General features: G+C 44.9%; 1 protein-coding gene across 1 annotated transcript; it reads right to left on the bottom strand.

Annotated features, from left to right (window-relative positions):
* Positions 1-9,825: 9,825 nt before the first annotated feature.
* PNMA3 (PNMA family member 3) lies at positions 9,826-13,297 on the bottom strand. The gene has a single exon (XM_053579770.1). The coding sequence runs from the start codon at positions 13,189-13,191 to the stop codon at positions 11,803-11,805; it is 1,389 nt and encodes a 462-aa protein (XP_053435745.1). The 5' UTR covers positions 13,192-13,297; the 3' UTR covers positions 9,826-11,802.
* Positions 13,298-13,997: the final 700 nt, after the last annotated feature.

Here is a 13,997-nt window from a genome sequence, read left to right as displayed (position 1 = left end):
ATTGAAACCCAGTGTTGCCCTGTCACAGTGGAACACAACACAGCACAGAATTCTTCCAATGTCCACAAAGGGAGCATTTAGACCATCCCCAGGCAGAGGACAGTGTTTTGCCCCAGTGGCAGGAAACTAAATTCCTGTCAGCTCCACCACCTGCTTACTAAACTGGTCTGGGGCCTGGAATAAATGAAAGTCACTCAAGCCACAAGGACTGGAAAACTTTGGCACATTCTGAAGCTATGCTAAGGTAAGATTCAGTGACCTTGGGGTGCACATTGATCCAGTGGGACACCAGCTGGGGTGGCCAAAGGAGTGTTTGCATCACCTCCCCAACTCCAGACAGTGTAGCTTGGAGAGAGATTCATTTCACTCGGGGAAAGAAAGGATATAGAGGATTTTCTCTTGCAACTTGGGTACCCCCTCAGCCACAGTAAAATAAAGAACCACACTGATTCCTGAGGCCCCCTGATTCTAGGCCCTACCTTCTGGACAGTGTTTCTGCAGTGTTTCCTAGACCCACCCGAGGCCAGAAAAGAACCCATCATCCTGAAGGGAATGAACTAGTCCTGGTAGGAATCACCACCTGCTGACTAAAGAGCCCTTGATCCTTGAATAAACACCAGCAATAGCCAGGCAGTAGTTGCCACAAACCTTAGGCTAGATCCAGTACTGTACTGGCTTCAGGTGTGACCCAGCACACTGTCAGTTGTGGTCACCATGGAAAGGTTTGCATTACCCCTCCTGAACTCCATGTAGCCCAGCATGGAGAGTAAGACTTCTACTTGGTGGAAAGTGAGGGAAGAGAGCAAGAGATTTTGCCTGGTAATACAGGGAATTCTCCCAGATTTTACCCCAGCCCACCAAGGCAATAGCTCTAGAATCTGTAAGACTTGCAGCATTATTGGGCTTGGGGTGCCTCCTAGTGCCAATATGGCTGCAGTGACTACAACACTCAATTCCCTTTGAATACATGGAAAGCTTTCTCAAGAAGGATAGGTACAACAAGCCCACATTGTGAAGATTAGAAAAGATACCTAACTCATCAATGCCTAGATGTTGATAAACATCCACAATTATCAAGAACACCAAGAAAAACAGAACCAAACTAAAACACCAAACTACATAAGGTACCAGAGTGATGGATATGTGTAAACTTTCAGACAAAGAAATCTAAATAGCTATTTTGAGGAAGCTCAATAATCTTCAAGATATCACAAAGAAGGAATTCAGAATCCAAACAGAGAAATTTAAGAGCATGAAATAATTTTAAACATCAAGCAGAGTTTCTGAAGCTAAAATTTTAATTGACAAATTGAAAAATGTAGCAGTCTCTCAACAGCAGAATTGATCAAGTATAAAAAAGAATTAGTGAGCTTTTAAGACAGGTTATATGAAAATACAAAGGATAAAAAAGAAAAATAAAAGAATGAAGCACACCTACAACATCTAGAAAATATCCTCAAAAAGGAAAATATGAGTTACTGGCCTTAAAGAGGAGACAGAGGAAGAAATCATGATATAATGTTTATTCAAAGAAATAATGTCAGAGAACTTCCCTGACCTAGGAAAAGACATCAATATTCAGGTACAAGAAGGTTATAGGACACCAAGCAGATTCAACCTAAACAAGACTACCTTAAGGCATTTAATAATTAAACTCTCAAAAGTCAATAATAAAAAAAGCATCCTAAAAATCAGCAAAACAAAAGAAACAAATAACATATGAAGAAACTCTAATACATCTGGCAGGAACTTAATGGAAAACTTACAAGCCAGGAGAGAGTGGCATGACATACTCAAAATGCTGATGGGGAAAAAAAAAAAAAAAACTTGCATTTTAGAATATTATATCCAGCAAAAATATCCTTCAAACATGGAAGAGAAATAAGGACTTTCCTAGACTAGCAAAAGCTGAGGGACTTTGTCAACACCAGATCTATTCTATAATACATGTTAAAGGAGTTCTTCAATCTAAAATAAAAGGACATTAATGAATAATAAGAATTCATCTGAAGCTATTAATATAAAACTCACTGGTAACAATAAGTTTCACAGACAAATACAGATGCTCTAACATTGTAATTGGAGTGTGTAAAAATTTCGTATCTTGAGTAGGAAGGCTAAAATACAAACTTCTTAAAAATAATAAATACAACATTTTGAGAGATAAATAATATAAAAAGATATAAATAGAAACAACAAAAAGTTAAAAAACAGATTAAGTTAAAGTTTAGAGGTATTTTAGTTTTTTCTTTACTTCTTTGTTTAATTTTTGGTAATCAGAATTAAGTTGTCATCAGTTGAAAATGGTTATAAGACTTTTTATAAGTTTCATGGTAACTTCAAATCAAAAATCTACAGCAGATACACAAAAAATAAAAATCAAAAAATTAGAACATGCTATCAGAGAAAATCACTTTTACACAAAGGAAGACAGGAAGAAAAGAAGAAAGAGAAAAAGAACCACAAAACAACCAGAAAACAAATAACATAATGGCAGAAGTTAAGTTCTTACCTATAAATAATAACACTGAATGTAAATGGACTACTAAATTCTCCAATCAAAAGACACAGAGTAGCTGAATGGATTAAAAATAAGACCCAAATATATGCTGCCTACAAGAAACTCACTTCACTTATAAAGACACACATATATCAAAGTAAAGGGATGAATAAAGATATTTCGCGTACATTGTTACCAAAATAGAGCAGGAGAAGCTATACTTACATCAGATAGAATAAATTTCAAGACAAAAACTATAAAAAAAGAGACAAAGTCATTATATAATAATGATGAAGGGGTCAATTAAGGAAGAAGATATAACAATTGGAAATATGTATTCACCTAACAATGGAGCACCAAGATACATAAAAAAAAAATATTATTAGAGTTAAAGACAGAGAGATCCTAATACAATAACAGCTGGAGACCGCCACACCTCACTTCAAGCACTGGACAGATCATCCAGACAGAAAAACAACAAGGAAACATGGAACTTAATCTTCATTATAGACCAAATGGACCTAATAAATATTTGCAGAGAATTTAATCCAACAGCAACCAGATTACATATTCTTCTCCTTAGTACATGGATCATTCTCCAGGATAGACCATATGTTATGCCACAAAGCAAGTCTTCAAAATAAAAAAAAAAAATGAAATCAGACCAAGTATTCTTTTCTTACCATAATGAAATAAAACTAGAAATAAATAACAAGAGGAACTTTAGAAACTATACAAATACATGGAAATTGATCAATAGGCTCCTGAATGGCAAGTAAGTCAATAAGAGATTGAGATTAAACAGATTTTTTTTAATTTATTGAAACAAACAAAAATGGAAAAATACCTAAACCTATTGAATATAGCCAAAGCAGTAATAAGAAGGAAATTTATAACAGTAAATACCTGTACCAAAAAGTAGAAAAACTTCAAATAAACAACTTAACAATGCACCTTAAATAACTAGAAAAGCAAGAACAATCCAAATTCAAAATTAGTAGTAGAAAAGAAATAATAAAGACCAGAGCAGAAGTAAATGAGATTGAAACAAAATTATATACAATATCAATGAAATGAAAGTTGGTGTTTTGAAAAGACAAACTAAATGGACAAACCTTTAACCCAACTAAGAACAAAAGAGACAAAATCCAAATAAAAGATAATAAAGGAGACATCATAACTGATACCACAGAAAATCAAAGGATCATTAGAGACTGTTTTACAAAATATTCACAAAATATTCTCTTTATGTTGGCCACCTCTTTGTAAACTTTTATAATGAACATTTTGTAAATAAAGGTACATTTAGCTACATTTCCCTCATTTTGTCTATGTGTGACTTTAGGGGTGATTTTTTGATACCCTGTACAATGGGATATCATCTCACCCCAGTTAAAATGGCTTTTATCCAAAATACAGGCAATAATGAATGCAGGTGAGAATGTGAAGAAAGGGGAATCCTGGTACGCCATTGGTGGGAATGTAAATTAGTACAGTGACTATAGAGAACAATAAGGAGCTTCCTCAAAAAACTAAAAAATGGAACTACCTTATGATCCAGCAATGCTGTGGGTAGGTATATATCCAAAAGAAAAGAAATCACTATATCAAAAAGATACCTGCACTCCCATGTTTATTTCAGCACTATTCACAATAGCCAAGATATGGAATCAAACTAGGTGTCCATCAACCTAGATGAGTGTATAAAGAAAATGTGCCACTTATATACAATGGAATATTGTTCATCCATAACAAAGAATGAAATACTTCCATTTGCAACAACATGGATGGAATCAGAGAACATTATGTTAAGTGAAACATAATGGATGTGGCATCTATGGATGCAGGCATAGAAAGACAAATATTGCATGTGCTCACTCATATGTGGGAGCTAAAAGTTAAAACAGTTGAACTCATGGAGGCAGAGAATGGAATGGCAGTTACCAGAGGATGGAGAAGGTATTGGGGGAAAGGGGATAAAGTGGGATATAGTTTATGTGTATGAAACTACAAGTTAGATTGAATAAGTGAAACATAATGGATGTGGCATCTATGGATGCAGGCATAGAAAGACAAATATTGCATGTGCTCACTCATATGTGGGAGCTAAAAGTTAAAACAGTTGAACTCATGGAGACAGAGAATGGAATGGCAGTTACCAGAGGATGGAGAAGGTATTGGGGGGAAAGGGGATAAAGTGGGATATAGTTTATGTGTATGAAACTACAAGTTAGATTGAATAAGATCTAGTATTTGGTAGCACAATAAGGTGACTATAGTTAACAATAATTAATTATATTCTTCAAAATAACTAAAGGAGTGGAATCGGAATGTTCCTAATACAAAGAGATGATAAATGCTTCATGTGATGAATAACTCAATTACCCCCATTCAATCATTACACACTGTACACTTGTACCAAAAATCACGTGTTGGCTGGGCACTGTGGCTCCTACCTGTAATCCTAAAACGCTAGGTGGCTGAGTTGGGAGGATCCCTTGAGCTCAGAAGTTCAAGGCCAGCCTGAGCAAGAGTGAGACCCCATTTCTACTAATAACAGGGGAAAAAAAATAGCTGCGCATTATGGTGGGTACCTGTAGTCCCAGATACTTGGAATGCTGAAGCAGAAGGATCATTTGAGCCCAGGTGTTTGATGTTGCTGTGAGCTAAGCTAACACCATGACACTCTAGCTTGGGCAACAGAGTGAGACTCTGTCTCAAAAAAAAAAAAATGTACCCCATAAATATATATACCTATTATATACCCATAATGATTAGAAATAAAAAAAAATTAAAAAGGGGCCCTGTGGAGAAAGAGATTATGAGCATCCAGTAGGATACTCGCGATCAGCAGTCTAATAGTTGACAGCAAGCAGGATGTCTGGTTGAAAGAAGAGGCCTGCATTGGGATGATCTGAGGGGCTGAAGTGGATGAATTGGGTCTGCCTGATAGTGTAGTCCTCATATACTCTGTGGTTAAAGCAAGCCTTTTTAGGGAGTCCGCTCAAGGAAGAGAAGACAGCCAGTGGCACATGACCCCCAGAGACGCCAGGCCTCCCCTCCTGTGGCATAGAGTGATCTTATGACCTGTTAACTTTAATAAGGGCACAGGGAGGAGTAGTGTTAGCTGACAAGAGCTACTTCTAAAGACTTGTTGATGGCCAGGCAACACCATAGATTCCCATGGAGAAGTTTGGCTCAGGTCTGCAAAGAGATCCTGTCCCAAAAATCTGCTTGCTTCCCAGCTCTGATGTCCCTCTAACCTCAGCACATGAAGGTACTCAGTGGCCCTGGCTTCACCCACCACCTGGACTTTTGTAGCCACCTTTGGTGTGACACAAGTACCTTCTTCAAGTTATCCCTAGCACAGCTTCCTCATTCATCTTTCTATTAATACTTCACAGATACGAGCAGGTCATTTCTCTCCTCCACCAATCTCCAGGGTAGTGATCCATCCCTAAAGATCCAGGTGACTGCTGTACAACTAGGGCAGAAGCCCAAAGTCCTTAGCACAGGTACCACAGGCCCTTCATGGACCTATCTGAGCTCCCTATGAACCTGCTGTTTTCTCCTTGCCTTTCCACCCATCACCCTGGGACCCACCTATACTAACCTGGTCTCTAGTCTCCTAATATCTACTGACCATTCAACCCCATTCACTGCAGAGTAAGTTACCTGACTCTAGAACTTGCCAGGACTCTGAGAGAGAAGGAAAACAAATGAGGCAGGGCCAAAGAGCAGCCTAGAGGTTGGATGTACTTTCCGGTCTATGACAAAGTGAGGAGAGAATCCAAGTAGCACTGTGGAATTCTCACTGAATTGTAGTGTTGAGTGCTCCTGAGACATCTAGAATTTGCAGTCAGTGTAGTGGAGATATAGGAATTAGGCATCCAAAGAGCTCCAGATCATCTCAGAGTTCCCACCAAGTCTGTGGCTGCATACTAAACCCTGCATGCTCAGATGGAGACAACACAAGATGAAACACAGAACACCTTCTACGGAGCTGTGAGAACTACCAGAGCTCACAGTGTTCACGGCTGTACAATTTCCTACCAGCCATAGTGGAGAGACCACACTGAAGTCACTGGACATTCAGTACAGATCCCAGAAAGGACACACTTTAGGAAGAAGGGTCAGGTAGCCCTATGAGACCCACATTAACAAAGCTTAAAAACAACCTTGAAAGGCTCAAGATAGTCTGTAACTAAACAAACTTTCTGCTGGAACAAAACTCAACACAGAATTAATGGAAACAAGGAAACCAATTCAATTAACAACTTAAAGCAGTTAAAATATCCAGCCTCTGTGCAAAAATTTCTAAATATGAGAAGGAGAAAAATATAACCCATACCAAGGAGCAAATGTTCTAATAGGTCCAGAAAAGGCAAGGACAATGGGATTAGCATATGAGGAATTAAAGACAGCTATTAGAAATAGGCTCGGCACCTGTAGCTCAGTGGCTAGGATGCCAGCCACATACACTGCAGCTGGCAGGTTTGAACCCAACCTGGGCCTGCCAAACAACGACAACAAAAACCACCACCCCCCCAAAAAATAGCTGGGCATTGTGGAAGGTGCCTGTAGCCCCAGCTATGTGGGAGGCTGAGGCAAGAGAATCGCTTAAGCCCAAGAGTTTGAGGTTGCTGTGATCTGTGATGCCATGGCACTCTGCCGAAGGCAACATAGTAGACTCTGTCTCAAAAGAAAAGAAAGAAATGTGTTGCTCCGTAATTGAAAGAAAAACATGAATATAATGAAGAAACCAATGAGAAAGAATGTCAACAGGAAAATAACTATGGCGAGTGCCTCAAAAATGTATACACATTTTAAGGAAAAAACTGTATTGAAATTATAATACTCAATATATATCAATAACTAGAGATGAATGCAAGTCACATCGAACACCTCTTGTAATTGCAGACATCAAATGTGACTTGAACATTTCAAATGTTTCCTTTCTTAAAAGGTGTATACATTTTGGGCAGCGCCTGTGGCTCAAAGGAGTAGGGCACTGGCCCCATATACCAGAGGTGGCAGGTTCAAACTTGGCCCTGGCCAAAAAAACTGCAAAAAAAAAAAAAAAAAAAAAAAAAGTATATACATTTTTTGGCACCCTTTATATAATGAAGAACCAAATGGAAACTTTAGAACAGTGGTTCTCAACCTTCCTAATACCGCAACCCTTTAATACAGTTCCTCATGACCACGGTTGGGGGGTCACCACAACTTGAGTAATTGTATTAAAGGGGTTGAGAACCACTGCTTTAGAAAACACAGAAAAGAAAATATGGAACTCTGTTGTAGACCCACAAGTACAAAGTCAAATACTTTTTGACCAACACCCCAAATAATATCAATGTGAAAAGGAAGTCTTTTAAAAGGCACCTTGACCCACTCATCTCACCCATTCAAAAAACAAAAATTAATTTAGGTACATTCTAAGACCTAAATGTAAATGCTAAAACTATAGAGCTTCTAGAAGAAAACAGAGGACAATGTATTTGCAAATGTGGGTCAAAGATATCTTAGGCAGAACCCAGAAAGTTGTCATTATAGAAAAAAAAAACAAATGATGCAATGGATTTTATCATAATTTAACCCATTTGCCTGTGAACAGAAAGAATTAAGAATATGCATAGGCAAGATGCAACTGGCAGAAAATATTCCTAACACATAATATCTGACAAAGGACTTGTGTGTTCAGAGTATTTTAATAATTTTCACAACTCAGTAATTAAAAAAAAAAAAACAGGCAAAAACTGGGAAAGACACATGAACAGGCACTTCCTAAAGAAGGCAGAGTAATAGCTAATAAGCACGCAAAAAACATGCTCAATAGTATTAGTCATCACAGAAATTCAAATTAATGCCACAGGGAGATACCAACAGAATGACTAAAAGTTCAATATTGGCAATGCAAGGTTTTTTTGGAGGACCCTGAGAAACAGACACTGCTGATGGGAGTAAAATTGTCACAATAGCTTTGACAATCTGTATGAAGTTTTTTATAAAGTTAAATATAACACTACCCTGTGGCCTAACAATTCCAATCCTAAGGTATTTTATCCAGGAGAAAGGAAAACAAATGTCACAATGCATGAATATAGGGCACACTTTCTGGGTGAAGGAAACAACTATAACTTGGACTTTACCTTACAAATGCAAACAATATAACCTAATCATGTTCACCGCCTCACATTAATGTGAAAAATTTTTAAATATCCACAAGGAGGCTCATATAAGGATGTTCATATCAGCGTTAATCACACAATGACATCAGTAACACATGATGCTAGTAACCTTGAAAATGGGCAGGTGCTAGAAATGGATGATGGGCTAGTAGGCCCAGTTATTGGACTCATCAACCGGGGCCAATAAATGTCACTGCTGTTTTGTGCAAAAGGAACTTGTGCCCCATTCTGCCCTCTTCTCAATGCTTGTTTTATCCCTTAAAAAATTAAAAAATCTACCAGCCATCCAACACACTCACACACAGTCACACAACATTTGACTTTCTCTCATGCACATTAACACATACATTACGTACATAACACATACATAACACATCTACACATACATTCACCCATTGTATGCACTCACACACACTCCCTAACTCATAGACATTATCATGCTCACACACACACACACACACGCACACACTCATGCTCAAAAACACACACCTACATTCACTGACCTACTCACACACAAACACCATCTCACTCTCACACACACATTAATAAATAATAGATTCATTAACATGTATGCACTTATTACACTAACACAAAGCATACATGTGAACACCAACACACACACATTTGCTCATACTGTAAAACTAATGCATGCTCACATTCAAAACCAAACACATTCATTAACATACATATTCACACACCATCTTGCACATTCAAACCTTCACTGACATATACACACTCACACAAACTGGATGCCCTCACTTCAGTAGTCCCACAAGAGATCCTGGGGCTCTGGTCCTACCTGCTTTCCCTTGCTCTCCCCTTGATGGGTCACCTACTTATCATTAAGAAGCTCCCCGAAGGCTCTGGGGACACAAACAGCCACAGCTCAACTGCACAAGCACTCTGTTGCCTGGCACCACCCAGCCTCCACAGTTGGGTTCTTTTACCTGGGTCCATAACCCACAATCCTGACTCCTGACCAGCACTTGCAGTTAGAACACTGCATGGAATCACACAGAACCCAATCCCACTTCCCCACTATGAAGTATGACAAAACCATTGTTGTTTCCTTGCCCTCAAACCCATCCTATCCCAGTAGACTTTTCCTTTCACAGCAGAGGCAAGACTCAGCTGGAAGATTTAATGCAATTTATTGAAGAGAAACATTTAGCACAACCACTATAGAGACGGGAACAGCAACACAGACAGCAACTGTTAACCGCCACTAGAGGCCATGGGTCCCGGGTCCCACCATCTGCCTCTTGCCAGGACGCGAGACTCTGGCAATGGCCACTCACTTCAAGGAAGCCCCTCGGGGCCCACCCACTGGGGCATGGCCCTGCCCCTGCTCCATGGCCCACACTGGACAGTCAGATACCAGAAATAACAGCAGGACACACCCCACTAAGTTGAGGAAACTGAGTCATAAGGGACAACAGGGGAGAGACATCAAAGCACAGTCCTCAGGGAGCCTTTCAAAGCCCCCATACTGGGCCAGCTCCTCTCATCAAGGTGTGTGGGTGCACATCCCTGCCACCCTCCTCTGTCCTTCCTGCTGTCTCCTGGGACTGGGCTCAGGGTCTCCGGGGAGGAGCTGCTTGGGTAAGAACACACATCTGTGCAAGGACGGGCAAGCAGTCAGCCTACATCTACACCAAGAAAGCAAAGGCTGAGCTCACGACACGGGATGGCAGGCAGCAGAGCCTGAGCTGGCACTGAAGCTCACAGAACATGCCCCGGGCCCAGAGGTGGCTGGCCCAGCAGACAGGCCCCCGGGGCTGTAACAAGCACAGTGAGTGGCTTTGCATAAGTTCATTGGCTAGTGGCTAGGAAAGCGGGGCACATGTGCTGGATATCTGGTTCACTATGGGGCCTACACAGATAAGTGGGGGGGGCTTCCCAGAATAGGTCACAGCCTGCCCTGGGGACGGTGAATGGGGGGCCCCTCTTGGGAGGTCCAGACAACCAGCACCTCTGAGTTGGCCTCTCTCCCAAAGGCCTCCCGGTCCTCCTTGGGTGGCAGATGCCCTCACCCAAGCTGTGGCTGGCTGCTCAGAGATGCTTCCAGGTTGGCTCCCCAAGTTGGTAGGGTTTGGGACTGGCCTTGACATTGGCAGCTGGTGAGTTGTGATGGCCATGCCAGCCCCAGGTTCTTGTTGTCTGCTTGCTCCAGGCCTCTGCATAAACACAAGCTGAAAAAAACACCCCCAAGCCTTCCCTCATCCTCCCCCTCCTGTTACTCCTCCTCTTCCTTCTATTACCTTTTTCTTCCGTAAAATAGAGAATTTTCTCTCCTGTTACTTCTTCTTGCTACTCCTCCTATTACTCCTCTTCCTCCTGTTTTGGAACAAAAGCTTCCCTGCACACCCACTGTGGTCTCTGCCAGGGCCCCTGCCAGGGGTCTTCCCCATAGTCTGCACAGTTCTGGCAGGACACAGGATATGGCAACCTCCCCTAGGCTGGTGCTGGGCTCCCGGGGCCTTGGGGTCTCCTGCCTTCACTGGCACAGGAACTCCAGGGTGCTGCTTTCCTGGGGCTCCCCGAGCGTAGTGTAGATCATCCTGAAGACCGGCTGCAGCCTGCAGTCTCCCCTGCAGGGCTTTGGCACTCTGCCTCGCAGGTCTTCCTCACAGGCCCTGAATCCTGGCAGGGGTGGCCCCAGGGCAGACTCCTCAAGATCCTGCAATGCTTGGGGGCTGGTGAGCCTCCTTAGCTCACAGCCCACAGGGTGGATGTTTAGAGGTGGCAAGATGGCTGGGCTGTCACCCAGGCCTAGGTCCCCAGCCACACCTTCTTCAGCCCATGCTTTTGGGGGGTCCCCGTCCCAGGTCCAGGCACCCCAGGTGCTAGGTGCAGCAGCTCTCCGAATGCATTTCCTGCACCTCCTCCAGGCCCTGAGCCCGGCCCTCACTGAGTCACGTGTGGTTTGGTCTTGGTTGTTGGAGTCCCCTCCGGCTGCAGGTAGGTGAGGGGGCTCAGCCTGGGCCTGGCTGCCCTGGCCCCGTGCACCAGGCAAGGACCCTACAGTTTGCATGGGCTGTCCCTTCCCTGCCTTCCAATATTTCTTTTGTCTCCTTGGCCTGTGGTAGAAAGTGTTGTCCTGGCCTGAGCCTACTTGGCCTTGGACTTGGGATGGCTCTTGTCCCAAGCCCATTTCCCGTTTCCCGATTCATTTGCAGTCTGTCTCTTCTGCTTTACCAAGGGCTGGTTGGAGGGGTTGAAACACTCTACCCTGATATGGCCATCTTCCCCACAGCCATAGCAGAATGTGTGGCGTTTCCGTTTTCTTGAGCCTCGAGAGCCAGCCCTGGGCATACCCCCTCTTCGGTGTTGGCCTCTGCCCCTCCGGCGCCGGGCACCATGGGAAAGCTTTGCCTCAAAACGGTTGCTCAAGGCAGGGACAGACAGTGCCCCAACTGCACTGACTCCTGATGGCCTTGGGCCTACTTCCAGCCCTTCCAACCTTGCCCTATCTGGACCTAAAGTGGCCTCCCACTCCTCCTCCTCACGCAGGAGCTTCACCAGTGCCAGAAAACCGGGAGGCTTTCTTCGTTGTTTCATCAGCTTAAGCTTGTCTCGGAGTTTGTCAGGGAGAGTGGCCCCACTCAAGACCTGTTTCAGGCGAGTCTGATTCACATTTCTTCGCGACACCGCATTTTTTTCTACAGCTTTTTGGAGCAGGGGTTCTAAGCGTATCACAAAACTAGAGACTTTCTCTCCTGCCTCCTGATAGGCCTTACAGAACTTCACCTGGGCAATCTTACGACTCTCCACAGGTCCAAACACCTGCTGCAGGGCTGCCAAGCATTCCTCCACAGTGATGGCAGCATTGCCTGCCCGTAGCCCACTGATCACCTGCAGAGCAGGGCCCCTCAGGCACTCCATCAGCCGCCTTCGCTTTTCCCCCTCAGGCACCTGCCACATCTGTAACATGTCAGTGGTGTGCTCAAGCCAGGCATCAAAGGCCAGCGCCCCCGGGATGGATATGGTGTTCCCAGAAAACACTCTTAGTTCTCGGTACAACATTTGTTCTAGCAGAGGCTGCACTGCTGCCCCCAGGGTCTGGGCCCAGGTCCATAAATCTGGTGATATAGTCACTCTCGGAGCCAAGAAGTTTGTGTCTGACTGGAGAACTCTGTTCATGTCTGACACAGACCGCCTCTCCTCCTCTAAGAAGCGGTTCAGTCTACTGAGAAATTCGCCATCTGAGTTAAGGGGTTTTACAATCACTTCCCACGGCCCCCCCTTTCCTGGTATTTCCCTGGGGACCAAAGAATAGTCGATATCTTGCGCAAGCTCCAGCAGAAATGCTTGGGCGTTCTCCTCTCTCCTGAACATCCTGCCAATTACCCTATATCTACCCAGGGCCCTGAAAGACTCCTGGAAAGTCTCCTCAAACTCATCCTCGCTGCAGTCCTCAGGAATCCCCAGGATGAGCATGCACCTCTGGGTGTCCAGATGTTCCCCCCTACACCAGTCCTGCAACAGGGTCAACGGCATTTCCCCAAATCTCTGCGGGTTTGAATTTAAGGGGGAGTGATCAGGGAACACAAATCGGGGCCACCTCCAGATCGGGTGCAGAAGGCCCAGGTCTCCACAGCCTGTGAATGCGAACCGGGCGAGAGCGAGGTTAATGCCCACCCCTATCCCAACCCCTGCCTCCACCCCCACCATGGCCGCCTTGCACCCCGGCACTGACCCCTCGGCCCATCCCCGCCAAGCCCCCGCCAGTCTCCGCGGGCCACAGCCCTCTCCCCGCACCGCCCGTCGCCCCCCACCCGCCGCCCCACGGGCTACCGCAGTCCTGCCCTGGCGCACCGAGGGCGGCGGAGCCTCCCGGGGCCCAACGCCCCCTCCCTGGGGCTGGTACCTCCTCCCGGGGCGGGGGTCCTTCCCGGTCCAGGTCACAGCGACAGAGGCACGGGGCGGCGCGGAGCTGCGACGGGGTCGGCCGCCCTGAGCCCCGCTCTCCCTCGCTTGCTCTGCCGCTCCCTCTCGCTCTCCCCGCGCCGCACGTGGGCCAGTGCGCCGGCGCCTGCTCGCCACTGCTCTCTGCAGTGCGGACGCGGGGCGGGGGCGCGGCGGCGGCGGCGGCGGCGGCGGAGCGCAGACCCTCCGCGTCGCCCAGGAGACCGCCGGGCCATTGGCGCGCGCCGGTCACGCGGCCGAGCTGCTGCTGCCCCCCTCCCCCTCCCCCTGGCGCCCCACGACCGCGGGTGACGTCACCTGCTCCTCTGTCCGCCCCCGAGGGCTCCTGCCACAGGTGCCCCCCCAGTGGGGAAGAGTCCGTGCCCAAGAGTCCCTGT

This window comes from Nycticebus coucang, chromosome X (genome assembly GCF_027406575.1).
Source record: "Nycticebus coucang isolate mNycCou1 chromosome X, mNycCou1.pri, whole genome shotgun sequence".
NCBI classification, from domain to species: domain Eukaryota; kingdom Metazoa; phylum Chordata; class Mammalia; order Primates; family Lorisidae; genus Nycticebus; species Nycticebus coucang.
Note: the sequence above shows the minus strand (reverse complement) of the source record. Positions and strands in the feature narration are given on the sequence as shown.

Bases quoted from the DNA above. Each gene is read 5' to 3' on its own strand.
- PNMA3 (XM_053579770.1), bottom strand. From the start codon at position 13,191: ATGCCGTTGACCCTGTTGCAGGACTGGTGTAGGGGGGAACATCTGGAC.